At 40.2% G+C, this 16445-nt stretch overlaps 1 protein-coding gene across 1 annotated transcript in view; it reads left to right on the forward strand.

The window, feature by feature from the left end:
• KIZ (kizuna centrosomal protein) overlaps positions 1–16445 on the forward strand; it is a 110017-nt gene that overhangs the window by 80806 nt on the left and 12766 nt on the right. The window contains exons 10-11 of the mRNA XM_045528231.1: positions 12967–13071; positions 15815–15911. Of these exons, the coding sequence (XP_045384187.1) occupies positions 12967–13071; positions 15815–15911 (202 nt within the window). The remainder of the gene's footprint in view (positions 1–12966; positions 13072–15814; positions 15912–16445) is intronic.

Raw genomic sequence — 16445 nt, forward strand, 5'->3', positions numbered from 1 at the left:
AAACAAGGATTCAGCCTTATTATATAATCAGAACATTCTAGGTCAGTGGTTTGTGGACCCCGCTAAGAGCAAGTGTATTCAACTACTACATGCTGGATCAGGAGATTAATCATAAAAACAGAACATACATGCTTATGTTAACATAAACTAAGGTGGAAAATAACCATATCTATTGAATTCTTCATCATTGTGTTACACATTCACACCTGTAAGCATCCTCCATCATGTACCCTTTCAGCACCTCTATCTGTGAAAAATGTCCATCTCCATGGAGAATGCCCAGTCATTATATGGCAAACTGTGGATATTTCTGATTTTATTCTTTTCTTTAGTAATTGAATGTGCATCATTAAAATAAGAGCAGGGGAAAAAAGTGCCAAACAGGAGGCCTGTTTGTGCCCCAGTTACAAAGCCTGATAATTTAAAAACATTACCAATCAGGCTTCGTCAAGACATATTAAGATTTGTGCACATGGATTAAGCTTGTTTAAATGGAATCTCAATGATACCATTTTTTTTTTAGTTTTAAAATAGCAACAGAAGCAATTAGTATGTTGAACAGAGTTCTATTTGTCATATACCTAAATTTACTAGTACCTTATTTTGTAAAGTGGTGTACTACTTCATTATAAATTCAAAGGTTTGGCTTTAAATATTTATACAAGTAAATACACCATTGCACCGAGGTACTGAGGCATGCATCTGCATATGTGGTAGTTTTGTTGTTGTTTATAAGCAGAAAAGAATGGCTTGCTGTTACGGCAATGCAATTCATGGCACAATGATTAATTTTTTAAACTCATGTTTCTGGGATGAAGTCCTAGAAACAGGAGTTTATAGTACAGCAATTATTGTATATATTATCACATCAGATAATATTTCACTCCAAAATGCAGAGGTTTTCTTTTCTTTTGAACATTTTTTCCCAGTAATAAGTATATTTTGTTTTTATTCTTCATTTTGAGAAGACACTGGTATGGTCCCCTGTTGATTATTTTTATTAATGGAAATATAGATGACTCCAAACTGCAGATAACCAAGAAGTCATTTGGGTGCTTTTTCCCTGCATTTACTTTCTTTAAATTAATTTTTTTATTGATATGTAATAATAATTATATTATCAGGGTACGTATGATAATTTAATACAATCACATATTTTGTAAAGATCAAATTAGTGTGACTGGGCTATCCATCACCTTAAATATTTATCTTTTATTAATGCTAGAAACATTTGAATTATTCTCTTATAGCTATTAAATATTTTGAAATATACAATAGATTATTGTAAACTATGTCACCCTACTAATCTATCAAACACTAGGTCCTGTTTCTTCTATCAAACTGTGTATTTGTAGCCATTAAGAATGCAGAAGTATCCAATGGCCCCTGAATTTATTTCTGTTAAAATTATGAAGGTTTATTGAGGAGAAACCAGGAAATGACCTAGTTGCTTATTCTCTGTTCAGTATTCTTTCCATTCATCCCTTGCTGGGAGTAGCTGACTCTCCCCAAAATTAACGCAAATGTTATTTTCTCATAGACTTTCATTATAAGAGAAATACTGGGGTTTCAAATATTTCTTCATGCAGAAAGAAGTACAATGTGTTAGAAGTAATCAGGGCTATTTGCCATTAAGATTTTAAAAGAAATCATAATTCCAGCAACTTCCTACTGGACCAATAGTTGAATAGTTTAAAAAAAAATGCTTTGTACCTGTCGTATGCCAAAATATTAGACATAAAAAAAAAACCTCAGTAGATATGAAAAAAACTTAGCAAAGTCACATATGTTGTAGGAGCATTGCTGTTGTGTTCTTACCAGCACACTCTCTCTTGCCCTCCACTGCTCCCCACCCACAGACCTCCCATGAAGTTCATGCTTGAGGGCCTCATGGCCTTCTAACCTTGGCTCCACTGGATACTGTTGCTGTGCCTGTCATTGCAGATACTTTGATCTCTAAGTTCTTGACCATCATCCCTTTATTAAATGTTTGCATCTTTGGCATAATTATTTGGAGATTTGGCTTGTAGTAGAGTAAGGCAAGTTTATAGTTTAGATAACGTCTGCTTGCCCCTTTATAATAGTTCTGTTGGGGTTTCCTGTTTGCGTAGGTGTGTGCTGGTTGTGTTTGTATAGGCTGCATTCTTTCTAGAATATTCCAAAGAAAAGGAATATTCCAGAGGCTGTCCCCTAGGGTTTGAGGAGATGTAGTAGTTGAGCCGGGGCTTTGGAAACAGCCATCAGTGTCAGCTCTTTCACTCCTTGCTCTGTTTCTCTATCCCTACTGAGCCTCTGGACTGAGAAGGCAGATGTACTACCTGACAGGGTTGTCCTAAAGTTTAAGTGAAATCATGTGGGTGAAAAAAAATAAAAAATAAAAAACTAAAAGAAATCATGTGGGTAAAAAGTCCTAAGCAGATACTAGTTGCTCAATACATATTATCTGCAATGTATAATTGTAATATTCATGTGAACATTAATAGTGTTATTGGTCTTATGTGCTGGCCCCCACAATCCTTTACATTTCCAAGCCAGTGATGTCTAGTTATAAGGAACCTCACAAAGCAAACTCAAAGGGGAAAAGAAGCAGGGGAAGCGGGAATGCAGTGTCACAGAGTCATTCTGTGACAAGCACCCAGAATAGAGTCTGGACATCTCCAGCCTGTTACTTTGGCAGCTGCTCACCTTCCTTGAGTTGCAAGAGCTAGTTGGGACCAAGACCCACCCAACAATCACGGTGCTGCTGGGATTCCCCAGAGACCGTGCTCCCCACAGTACCACTAAGTTAGCTTCCGCAAGGAATTGCCACTTGAGAACACAACAACCCAGAACTGATGATTTGCTTATCTTATCAAAAAGGAATCTTGAAGAGAGTTTCATGATACATTTGGAACTTCAAGTTAGTCCTGTAGGACACCCTTAGAGAATAATCTCAAACAGGTGATAAAGTGGCTCCTGGGGACTGATTGGTCAAGGCCCAGACATCTCTGCCTGTGAGTGCCTATATACCCTCAGTGACCCTCACGTGCTCACGGTGGAAGACAGCGCAGGGCACCTGATCACCAGGTGGCTGATGTGCTGCCTCACGCATGTTGATGTGCTGATGCAGCATTTCCCAAAATGTGTTCTGGGCAATGCTCCACCCAGAAAATACTTCAACGAATACATATTTTGTGGCCAAACCCTGGGTGATTCTTCTCTGTCCCTCTGCAGTTTGCATAATACACAAGAGCATATTGAAAACTTTTAGAAGACTTTCAGTAAAGGAATTGTTAAAAGTGCAAACCTAGAGCTTCAAATAATTTATCTATTTGAAAATGGAATACTTCCTATTAACAACCAACAGAATTAATGTTCTGTGGAACATGCTTTGGAAAATATACACCCATATGTGTGGAATGGTTTTTAAAACAATGAATCTAATGGGGGAACCAGTTTTCTCAATACACTAAAATTATCTTCAACATTTTCCTGTAGTTCCATTTTATGGAAAGCTCCCTTGTCAATGAGATTGTTTTATAATGAGACTTTGGGTTACTTTACTGTAACTATACCCACATGTTATGATTGAAAACTACTTGTTAAAGCTGTTCCTGGAATTGACCAGAAGGTTACAGTAGTAACTTCCAGCAGTCCAGAAGTGTTCTTCAGTGTGGGGTCCTTGTGTGTGTCTTTATTTGCTTTACAGCCATTTCAGAAGAGATGTAGTAGAGAAAGAGGCTGAAGTGAAATCCAGGCAGGCACAGGAAGCTGGGGATGGGAGCTCTAAAGTTACACCATTTTCAGAATGATGAGCGTCCTGGGGATGTTTTACCCGAGAAGGGCACAATATCTCTTTAAATATTTGTGGGGCTGCCGGTACAAGGCAGAACCTTTATCGAGCTTAATTATAGAGTGTAGCTCAGTAACAAAAGAACTTTCTAGCTCTTCATTTCAGCGAAACCAAGTTCAGTGTCTTCCAGGTGTGAGATTCTGTGATGTGTGCTTGAACCATGGTGGGAACTATGACTCTCTTATAGGGGCACAGTGGAAGGAATTCTTGTTTCTGGGACCCCTGACATTGCTTCTAATGCTAAGAGACTGTGATTCTCACTCTGTGCTAATGGAATCAAATGTGCTAACAGTCTCATATCTTTATTTCCCTTTCTCATTTGCTTATCATCTCAAAACAAAGTTCTTCTTGGCTGAGGGCTCCCCCCTAAAAGAGTTTGCCCTCACTTTGAAGGCATCTGCTTTGTTAATCATCATTATGGAGTGTGTGAGTTTTCTATGCTAAGATTTACATAGAAACCCTCACGTACCTATACCCCTACACACACAAACAGAGTAAGTATTTCACAGCCTGTATGATCTGTTGTTGTTAACACAATCTACCCCTTTTATTAGTCTAGTTCTCACTAAAGAGAACCCAGTTAGAAATCAAACATTAGTTTTGATATCTATGAATATGTGGTTTTCTGTGTATAATGAGTAGTATATAGTTTACATGTATATTACACCTTTACTTGGGCTGAATACTGGAATGCCAGGGTCTTCAAAATACCAGATCCCTTCCCTCACTAAGCCCTATCATCTCTAAGCTTCACAACAGTTCTTTAGGGTAAATATTAGTAACTCATTATATAATGGTCAAACAGAAAATTAGAAAGGTGGTATCCTGCTCAAGGCCATGTAGCTCATGAGTTGGATCTTAAATTGAACACAAACGTCAGGATTTAAGTCCTGAACTTTTTCTATTCCACCACTGCCTCTTTTATTTTATCAGAAAGTCAGCTGCATCAGGATGTCTGGGTCAATTAAACATTAATGTATATCATAACAAGAGATGAACTTTGCTAGGATGATTTTGAGAACAATGATGAACAAAGCCATACTTTTCCTTTCTATTGGGCAAGGCCTGGAGAGGTGGGTAGCTTGCAAGGATTTCCGAGTGTGGATTGTACCAAAAGGTTTGGCCTTTATAAAGTGGAGCAAGCCAGAGCATACTTAGGCCGCTGAGACCATGTTTAAATAGACTATTCAGGTCAGTGTTTCCCTGAAACACTTAGGCCAGGAGGAAAGTGATGCTTATCTAGATTGTGAGAGAAAGTCTCCCTTTGAACACATATCCCCAAAATGAAATTCCCCACATTGGCAATTTTATTTGTTTTCACACTAAATTTACCTTTCAGCATTAAGTGAGCTTTAGTTCTAGCAAATGGGGCAGCTTGTGCTAAATATCATAAAAATCCAGCACCTCACACAGTATCTGGCACACGGTGGGCACTTAATTTGTCAAACGAATGAATAAAAATGGGAATATTAAGGGATTTCCTTAAATGCTTATTGATTCAGGCCAGAATACTATCTCTTTCAGTCATTCACTCCACCAATACTTTTCCCACCCCACGTGCCCATCCTGGCAAAACTAGTCTCCTTAAGCTCCATGTGAAAAGGGCTCTCAGCTTTTATCTCAAGAGGATTAAGCCTCTAAGAATGTCCATTCAGCCTCTCATTCTTTTGACACCAATTCTCTTGGTCAAGCTGTGTTGAAAGTGGTTGCCTGACTGTGCCATTCCTCACTGATACTCTTTGGCAAGCTGAAATATTCAAGGTCATACTAAAACGTCCATTTAAAATCTTTTCCAGGAGGTCAGCAAAGATGTGGAGGGTGCCACTTGGAGTTCTGGGCAGTGCTTCCCAAAATATTGTTTGAGTTTTACGTCAAATTGGAAAAGGGCTAGAAACATACAGTGGCTAGGTTGTCATTGGGGACAAGATTTATGCTGGGAGAAAGAACTGCCGTGACAACTTTGGGCCACCAAAATATAGTGTCATAACACCTCCAGTACTGAGACTTTACTAGGAACATGCTTCACCTGTCCTGTTCTGGAAGGGCCTTCCTGACAATAATCAGTAAGGACATGTTACCTGCTGAGCCTGGGACAGGGAACCTCCAACTTGTGCAAAACCAAAGGAACCACCATATGCTGTTGGATTGTCCGTTGCGGTCCACATTGCCCTGTCTTTGTGGCAGGGGCCAGCCTGCTGGGGCTTAACCCATGGGGCCTGCAGCCTGCAGCCTGCTGCTTGCAGTAGCAAAGTATTCCTCATTATGTTACGGGGGGGTGGTGGGGGTATTTATTTAATGTGGCCATGAAAGAATAAAAGGCACCTTTCTGGAAAAGGCGCTCTTCATTGGAGGGCTGAGAGGAATTCTCCAGGGGTATGTATGGAAGAATCTCATGTGCAGTTTTAAAACATATCCATGCCCCAGCCACAGACTTGATCAATTATATCAGAACCTCTGGGAGGGTGGGACCCAGGGATAACTATTTTATAACACATGCAGGTGACTTCTTAGGCTTGAGAACTACAGAACAGGGGTCTCAAAGCTAAAAGAGCGCTTGTAGATCATGGTGTATAGCACCTTATTTTACACTGGAAACTCAAATTGAGAGAAAGAAGAGGTCAGCCTTTAGATACTTTAATCAAATTGGTAGTCAAGATTGTATTATTTTTCTAGGGCTATTGTAACAAAGTATCATAAAACAACAGAGGTTTATTCTCTCACAGTTCTGGGTGCTAGAAGTCTGAAATCAAGGTGTCACCAGGGTTGTACTTCCTCTGAAGGCTCTAGGGGAGAATCCTTCCTTGCCTTTTCCAGCCTCTGGTGGCTCCTGGCATGTGGTAGCATCACTGTGGTCTCTGCCTCCATCTTCACATTGCCTGCTTTTCTGCATCTCTGTGTGTACCCTTCTCCTTGTCAGGATACCAGCCATTGGATTTAGGGCCACGGTAGATGCAAAATGATTTCATCTTGAGAGATTTAACTAACGCATCTGCAAAGAACCTATTTCCAAATAGTGGTGGGAGAGGCAGACACAGTAACATTATTCAGACTACTACAGGGGTGAGCAGGACTTTTTTCATATTTTACATTTTTAGCATCTTATACAGTAATTATTCCTGGTCCTACTATATAGTCCTACTACTACTTGATGATGAAGACATTCTTTCTTTCTTTTTCTTTTTCTTTCTTTTTCTTCTTTTTTTTTTGAGACAGAGTCTCACTCTGTCACCCTGGCTAGAGTGCAGTGGCGTTATCATAGCTCACTGTAACCTCAAACTCCTGGGCTCAAGCGATCCTCCTGCCTCTCAGCCTCCCAAGTACCTGGGACACCACCACACTCACCTAATTTTTCTGTTTTTTGTGGAGATGGGGTCTCACTGTTGCTCAGGCTGGTCTCGAACTCCTGAGCTCAAGCAATCTTCCTACCTTGGCCTCCCATAGTGCTAGGATTACAGGTGTGAGCCACTGTGTCCGGACTAAGACATTATTCCTGATTCCTCTCATTATATAAATAATTGAGTTAAAATTGCTAAAAATACTGTTTTTTAAAAAACTATTTAATTATACCAATAAAATACAGCTTTCTGATCAAGATTGCTTAAGCTTTGAAAAGTCAAAGTTTCCATGAGTTTGAGAATTGAAAATTTACCTCCCAAGATTGAACGCTGTTAAGTGACAAGCATTGTGGTTATAAATTTATGTAGGAAGTAATACCAGCAAACTGTTTCATTTCATTTTGGAAACATTTGTTAAAGGTCAGTTACAAGCCTTTCATTGTTGAGCTGCCCCACAGAAATTAAGACTATAATGTAAATCTGTATTTTCTTAAGCAGTCCCAGGTGGCTCGTGTCTCTTCTGATGCGTCAGCCCTCTTCCTGAGATTGCGGAGGGCAACCTTGACCGTGGATTTACAGGCCTATGTCTACTGGTGGGGTGGAGTTTATTGCAGAAAGTCTGAACATGAAAAGAGCTTCTGGTTACGCATCCAAACTTGTATATCTCATATTTGCATAGACTTACTGCCTCTTTATAGATGACTTTTTTGTATTTTCAGAATTGCAAAAGCACCCACATCCTATTTTCTCATTTTTATTTAAGCAGATTATTGGGCAAATGATTTCTGGATTTTCAGTGATAATATATATCTTATCAATTAATTTAAGAAATATACCTCACAATTTTTATTTTATTTTTCAAAAATGAGTTTGCAATGTCAGCAACACATCTATATAATGTGAAAAAAACTCCAATGGGTGTTGAGATACATGAAAAGTAATGGTGCTGGGAAACTCAGTGGACAGAAAATATTTTTCAAATTCATTTTTTTAAATTTCTGCACACTTCATATAGGAATAGTAATTATCCTTCCATACTCGAAGATACCCAGTTCTTTGTCGGTTCAAGGTCGGTTTCTCCTAGCTGTAGTGATAGTATTGTTTGCATCTCCCTTTGTGTTTCCTTTTCTGGGCCCAACTCTTCTTTTCATTAAAGATTTCTGCAAAAGCAATGGGCAGATTCCCTGCCTCTGAGACACTCCTTAGAGGCTGGTGAACCACGTGTTTATCTGGCTCTTGTAATGGGTTGTTAAAAGCACTTGTTCATCAGATATTTTCTTTTTCTTTTTATTTGTAGATTTAGAAGTATTATAGCAGGTGTACATTTGCATATAAAAGAGAATAAAAGATAAGAAGTTGAGGCTTTTTCATTCTCCTCTCTTCAACATCATCTCTCTCCTACCTCCCTTTATTCAGCATGTTTTCACTTTCTTTTTCTAGCTGTTTCTATTTTCTAGACAGAAAATGCATATCAAAAAGAAAAAAAACAGTCTCACTGATCCTTTAGCACTTTGCAGGAAGATAGATGATTGGGTTCAGGCAGCTTATGTAACAAAGTAGAGAAAAGTATATTTATCTCATTACATCATCAGTCTGGAATTAATAGGCAGGATAGATTTTAACCTCCTGGAGCTGGATACTGCATGGGATGGAACCCCTTGCCTTGTTTTATGTTTTAAACTGCAATATTTTCTACTTTTTAAACTAAATCTTGACACAGGTTTGAGTATATAATAGATGTTTGAGAAATTCAGAACTGAAAGCTTCAGCGTGCATGTGTATTTGTTTCTGTGTATACCAGAACATTCCAGCTGAAAATTATTCTTTAGAAATGTTTGTTTTATCTATTCATTTTCACTACTCAATATTTTCAGAGAGTTTAACTTTACCAATGGGAGGAAGTGTTTCCCCGAGTATTAAGTCAGGCTATCATAGAAAGCGAAGCCTTAACTGACCACCCAGTTCTCAAATTTCCAGACTTAGAGTTTACTTGCAGTTGAGAAAAGTAAATTCTTTTCCCCTTGGAAATATGTGAACCTTGTTCCTTCATCATTTATAGCAGGCTAACTTGAACTTCTAGATTTGTTACTTTTGTTCCTTTGTTTTTTCATTCATAATAACTTTGAATTTGCAAGGCAGCACAGTGTAGCTTTTAACCCCTTGATTCTTCACTGTCTTCTTTCTAAAAAAACTTGAGCTTGAGTTGCCACAAACATCCGTAGATTTACCCTTTTGCTTCATGAAATTGGCATCCTGGTCAAGTCTTCTAGGCTGTTTAAGGAGGATGCCTAAATTGTTTGAGAACTCCTAGCAAAAAGTACTCTATTGCCTCTAAAGAGTCTGAAACCTAGTCCATTTGATGATACAGACAGCTACTTAACAATCTTCATATACCTGTCGCAGCCTCCTTGGGTAACATATTCCAGGGTTTCAAGCTTTTCAAAGAGAAATCTTTCCCTAACATCTAGCTTATATCCTCGGGCTGCAGGTTTTCCCTACGTGTTCTTGTACCACTTTCAGGGAACACAAAAAATTGCTCACCTACTGTCTAGTTTCAAGGTTACAGATATGTTCTGTTTGGCCTGTGCAGTGTTTTATTTAAAGAAGAAGAAAGAAAGAAAAGGCAGAAGTCTTGCAAGAGCAGGCCCACTTTCCCATCCGGTAGCAATTGGCTGTAGCGAAGGAACAGCTGTCCCCTATGGACAGGGCATGTGCTTTCTAGCTTGCCACAGGGCTGGCCACAGTTCCCACTGGTGAGAGTCACTTATTTGTGGTACCTACTTGGCCCCAGAGGCATCTGCATTCACAGTCCCCACCTTGTCCAGTCTACGTGCAGTGTCTATGTCCTTGAACCCTCCTTCCTTTCTCCAGCCTTGTTTCTATGCAGGCTGTATATCCTTCAATCTCCCCTAGGTTTTTTTTAACTAAATCTTATTAATTTTGTTTTTCCTATGTAGATCATCTCCCAGTCCTTCATATGTTGTTCTGTGCAGCAGTTCTGACTAAAGCAAGGGGATGATACATGCCCCGGGGAGAACAACTCCAGTTCTGCTGCACATGATCCTCAGTACAGGCGTCCTGCCGTCAGATGGCAGCAGTGCTGGCAGCGCCATCCTCTCCAGCTGGTTCAATGTCTCTGGTCCTGCCTCAGTTAGTGTCTGTTCTCCAAGTGAATGCACTTAATCCTTGTACCTTTTAAACTTCACTTTGCCCTTAAACCATTGAAGGAGGTACGCACTGAGGTTGGGGGTAGGCAATGTGCCCAGCAGTCCTCAGCCTGATTTTGCCAGCCCTTCATTACTGAGGCCAGGGCAGCTGATTCCCAGATAAAACTTGCCCAGTGGGCTTCAGTGACTCTGCTTGGAGAAGGGCTGCAGAGATTTGAGTATGAAACACCAGTGAGGAGCATGGATGGAAAGGGATTGGGCTCTGGTTGAGTGGGGCAGAAGAGTGAGCCATCTCCAAGACTGTTGATCAGCTGACAGCAGACTCGGAGTCTTGAAGGGAAAGCCCAATTATAGAGCCCACGTTCATCAAGAAGGAAAGGAAGGAGACCAGTGTGCAGAACGTGGAAAGGGCTTATCATTTTCAGAGTATTAAAATGGTCCCTTGTTGCTAAAAGTGAATTCACTTCACATTGGTAATTTCCTCCCTTGCTAGTAGACTCAGACCAGCAATAATATCAGTAGTGTCTTGTATTTGGGCAGAATGCTTAATCCCCACAAATCTAAAATTACCTCAGGACTACTAGCTCAATGTTTCTCACAGAAGTCCTCTCTTGAACGTCAATGACACATGTTCTCCTAGCTTCTGAGAAGCAGGAGAGCCATCTCACTGGAGCTAAATGATTTTCCTTAAGATAATCGACAAGAGGACCTGCGAACACAGCTCCAGCCTCCAGCAGTCGGGAGCCTTTGTTTAATCAAGAAGCTGCTCCTTTTCTTTTTTCTTTTTAAGTTTCTGTCTTTGCTATCTTTTCCTTGGCCAAATAAGTTTCATGAAGATCTGGACTTGTATCCTAAAAGCTGAAAAACTTTTTGGCTCATTTTTATTTTTATTTATTTATTTTTTGAGGCAGAGTCTTACTCTGTTACCTGGACGAGTGCTGTGGCGTCAGCTTAGCTCACAGCAACCTCAAACTCCTGGACTCAAGCGATCCTCCTGCCTCAGCCTCTCAAGTGGCTGGTACTACAAGCATGCACCACCACTCCTGACTAATTTTTCTATTTTTAATAAAGATGGAGTCTCACTCTTGCTCACACTGGTCTTGAATTCCTGAGCTCAAGCAATCCTCCCACCTCGGCTTCCCAGAGTGTTAGGATTACAGGCGTGAGCCACCGCGCCTGGCCTGGGTGATTTTTATATAATAAAAGCAGGGCATTTTCACCTTTTTGATAGTGATTCTTTATAGTTCAGACACTGTCTTTGATTTTATTAATATCTTCCTTCTCCCAAAATTACCTTACATCACATGTGAGGTAACACAGACGTTAGGATTAGCTGGAAGGTGTTACGACGCCATCCTGTTGGAGCCATCCTGGGACAATGGGACCAACCTCACCAGGAAACACTTTCTACCCCAGGTCATACTCATACACACACATACCTGCACATTACAGGAAACAGTACTTTCCCTTCTGCATGCACTGCATCTGGTATTTATTACATTTTTCAAAATACTAGTTTCAGTATTCCAAACTGATTTCACAACCCAACAATGTTAAAAAGGACTGCCTTAGAATTTATTATCTTCTGAGTTAAGAATCCCTGATCTGTACATATTTTAGTTATATAGTATTTAATATTCCAAAGTATGATGCTCATTTTAAATACTCATTTTTATCTTGATTGGTTTTCAGTAGAGCAAGATATGTTATATTTTTATTTTTCAGTGTGATGGTAGTTTTAAACCAGTAATAAGGGGCTCGTGGTTAAGTTCTTAAACTGAGCCAACAAAAGCAGGAATGCATGTGATTGCCAGTGCCAATTGCTGGCACTGACAGCAGGAATCCTTTTGTTGCCACATTGGAAATGTGGACATGGATGCTGTTTTGTTACGTCTATGCTAAAACTCTAATTTCCTATCTGCCATTTTATCCAGGTGCCCTCCCTCAAGACTTAAAGTGATGAGGAAGGTTGTGTCAGTTGGGTTCTTTGTGTAAATTTTGTTTGCTGTTTTTCCCAACAGTCTTCCCCAATTTAGCTTACTGCAAATGCTGCTAAAAGCCCTGCATGGCCGAGGGCAGCCTGTGAACACAGGCCAAGTCCAGGCTGCTGCTGCTCCCTGCAGATCCACTCTCTCCTCCCCCATAGCAAGCCTTGGTGAGCTTTCCTCCGCTGTGGGACTCTGAGCTCATCCTGCTACCCCTGCCCCTCCTGACCTCCCCACACCCCCGGCCCTCTCCCAGAGCCCCCACACTTGAGTGGGAGAGCCCAAGAGCCAGGTCAGGAAGCACCTGAGGGACCTGACCACCTAGGAAGTTAGTGCTGTCTCTTCTGGTTCATTCCTGTAGCTGCTTCTGTAAGGCCTAGAGGGAAGAGAAACTATTTTGCTATGATGTTAAACCTATCCACAGACACACTCAAAATAATGACTGGAATTCAGCCACTTCAAACAAACTCATGCAGCTTGTCTTTCAATCTTGAAACGTGGGTTCAGCTAAATTATATTTTGTTTGTTTTCAGAATTTCAAAAAAATAATTTGCATGCATTTGAAAAGTGTTAATCTCAGAATTTAAGCAACTTTGCTCTGGGCCATAGAAAATTCAGTATTTCTGTGCTTTTTTTTAAATCTATAGAAACAAAAGCCTACCAGTTGCTGAAGAAGTCTACCCTTCAGGATAATACAAATGTAACTGAAGACAAATTTCAAAAGGCCAGTGCTTCTGTATCACAATTGTCAGGTGAGTAAGGGCAGAGTCACATTCAAAGCCAGTGTCCAGGGGCCAAGGGCAGCAGCCAGTGCTGTGTTCAGGGAAGGGGAGTCATTCATTCCTTGAAGGTTTCTGGAATTTGCTTTGTGACAAGCTGTCACCAGGTCAGAATAAGTGAGTACTTTCTCATCCTTAGCGAATGGATGTTTGGAAGAGCCCTTTATCCTGGGTACATGCTGCCCCAGCATGGCGAAGGCCCTTACAGGCCCTTGGATTCTGTCTGACATGTCATGAAAGTAGCTTGTCACTAACCACCACAGGAGGTGCCCCAAATTCCCTCTCTTCCCCAGTCTCCCAGCTTCCTAATCATCCAAAGGGCAGTGTTGTGCTGGGCTGCCTTCCCTCACCAGAATGCTGGGAGATTTTGAGTTCTTTTAATGAAAAGACTATAAATCCAAGGAAAGCTACATTTTAAGCTTAATTATAGTTCCTTCAATTTAAAGTTTTGTTTTAATTGTAATTTTCTTTGTGTTTTTATACTATCTTGTGCATTTATTATTTTCTGTGGTTTTCCTTTCTTATACCATTTTTTAAGCTATAAGTCACCTCAACCCCCTTTGTGAAAGTAAAATGGATTAATATAGAAGGAAATACACGTTAATGGCTTTCTTATTTTTACATAACCACCATGCCATAATTTTACCTATCAGAATGAACAATGATTTTTAAATATTATATAATTCTCAGTCCATATTCAGATTTCCCAGTTGCCTCAAAGATGTCTTCTTCAGACAGACATTTTTCTAGGGACATACTTACGGTGCATCATACTTAGCTATCTCTGTTTGGAGAGCTATTTCCTAGATAAAATTAGTAGTAGGGTCGGTTGTTGCAGAATTCAGTTATTCTGATTGTTTTGAGGGATTTGGTGAGCTACTGCACGTTAAATATACAGCATAGTGCCTGGTAGCAAAAAGCCCCTGGGAAGAGCCAGCCATGGTGGTAGTAGTGGTTACTTGAACTCTGCAAACATAAGACATTGTAGTGTATGCGGGAATAAAACAGAGTCTCTGTCCGGATGGAAGGCATCATCACTTTGGATAGATATAGCTTGCAAACTCTTAACTATTTGCTTTTCATCACCTTCTTCAGCATTTGAGTCAGACTTAGAATGCAGAGGGATCTTAGAAGGTATTTATCCCTCCCTGTCCTTTTACACATGAGGCCCCAGGGGACTGATGCCTTCCTCGGAATATGATAGCTGGTTAGCAGACACATATAGTTTGGAAGGCAACTCTACAAATCTGTTTTTGGTAAGTATATTTTGGATAGTTAATTGGACAAGTGCAAAGGATGAGTAAATTTGACATAAGTTGTAGTCCCTTGGATGTGTATAAAAAATTATGGAACTATTAATATACTAATAATTAATGCATTTTTATTAATTTACTTGTAAGGGAAATAACACCTGTGGGTTGTATAGTCAAGAACCCCTAGGTTCAATTACTTCACTCCATATGCAAAATTACACTGTGTGCTTTGTAAGATTCCAGGTTTTCTGGCATTAGAATCACAGAAGTGCTTCTGCTGGTGTTTGCTGTGATTATAGTTAGATACTGCCCCTGGGATTCCTTTTACCTTTGGCCATGCATTGCCTTTTCACCCCTATTCTCTCTCTGATCCTGGGGACTTCTTGGAGCTCCAAAGAGAAGCAGAAAGTGGGTTGGGAGAGCGGAGGGAAACTTCACAGCGTTGTTACAGGTAATGGTGGGGATGTGCACTCAACTCAACGAGCCACCCCCAAACCTAACTAGCAAAGAAGTAGTGCATGTTTCAGTTACTTTCAGAGTGAGCTATTTTAGGTCTCTGTTTCTAGACCTGTCACTAAGGAAAGCCACTTAAACCTTGAACCATAGTTTTCAAGTCTTAAAAGACCATGTCCTGTTAAGCATGTTGAAACCCTCTTCGGGCTGAATGTGGATACATTGTTAAGAGACTCACTTTGCTGCAGAGGTTACATTCAGGCAGGCAAGTTACAGGTTAGAAAGTCAGCGGATGCCTTTTGCAAAGATGCCCATGCACGATCTGTGATCTCGGGTGACTGACAGTTGAGAAGCAGACCTATAGCAGAAACATCCAAGACTGAGAACTCCCAGGAGGCAGAGATCAGGGATTCAGGGATTCCCCTGCAGGTGGGCGCATTGTGGGGATAGTCCAGTTCAGGGAAAGAGGTGGATTGTGCATCCTCCTCAACCTTTGTAGGCTGGTTAAAGAGTAGCCGTGGTGGTTTTCGATAGACATTCATTGTCCTCTGTGGAATGAAAAATAGAGGATTTGGAAGAGAGGCTTAAGGGTGAGTAGGGTGTATAACTGTCATCCAGGGTGTCGGGTATTTCTGAGACCTGGCTTGTTGCTGATGCATCATAACAATGAGAATTATCCTGTGCTTTGTGCCATAATAGAGACTTATGTGTTTACATGTGCATCTTGGGATTTAAAATTGAGCTCTTTGGGTGATTTTATTTTTTACTTTTTGGGGCTTCTGTTTCAGTATCACAGGAACACTGCCCCCCCCCCCCCCACACACACTCCTTTCAGAATTCTACCAACATTTTGCTCCTTGCCTCAGAAGCGCCCTTGCCTTCTGGGGCTTGAACAGCATCTTCCTGTGTTGGCATTTGTTTCACCAAAGTTATTATGAGGCCACTTCTTCATTTTGTTTCGTTGTTGCATGGCATCTAACACACACTCTCCGTGTTTGTGCTCATTACAGGTTTGAATTTTGGCAGCAGTACCTTGAAGACAAAGACAACTAACAAAATCACTTCGGAAGCTAGTTTTTTATCTAGGGAAGGAAGTCCTTTGTCAAGGTAAAGTCATGAAAGCCTTTCTGAATAACAGCAACAAGATGAGAAATGTCACTACATGATGAATAAACTCTGGCTGCATATTATTTTGTTTTGTGACTTGGAGGGTTATGGTTTGGGTTTTTGTTTATCTAAAATAACAGTTGAAACTTTAGTCTACCTTTGAAAATATTTGCACCAGAGCCAAGTATTGTTTTGCAGCTGTTGTTTCCTTGGTTTAAGACTCAATTGACACCTCAGTGAACCACAAATTAGCGTCTACAGCTGCTCTCAGTAGGACTGCTTAGAGACCACACAATGGAGGTTGTCAGAAAAAGGGCAGAGAGAAAACATAAGGCCTTAAAAGAAATAAAGTGGCATGTTTCTTCTTTCTGAGATGGCTGATATATAAACAAGCTATTGCTGGATATTCATTTTTATATTCCTCTTTTTTACCAAGTATTTAGGCTAGATTATTCTTTCCTTTTCTGATGCTTTATTTTCCATAAAGAACATATTTTATCTTTTCACATTTGTTACACTGTAGCACTTCTTGTA

Source organism: Lemur catta, chromosome 17 (genome assembly GCF_020740605.2).
Source record: "Lemur catta isolate mLemCat1 chromosome 17, mLemCat1.pri, whole genome shotgun sequence".
NCBI lineage: Eukaryota > Metazoa > Chordata > Mammalia > Primates > Lemuridae > Lemur > Lemur catta.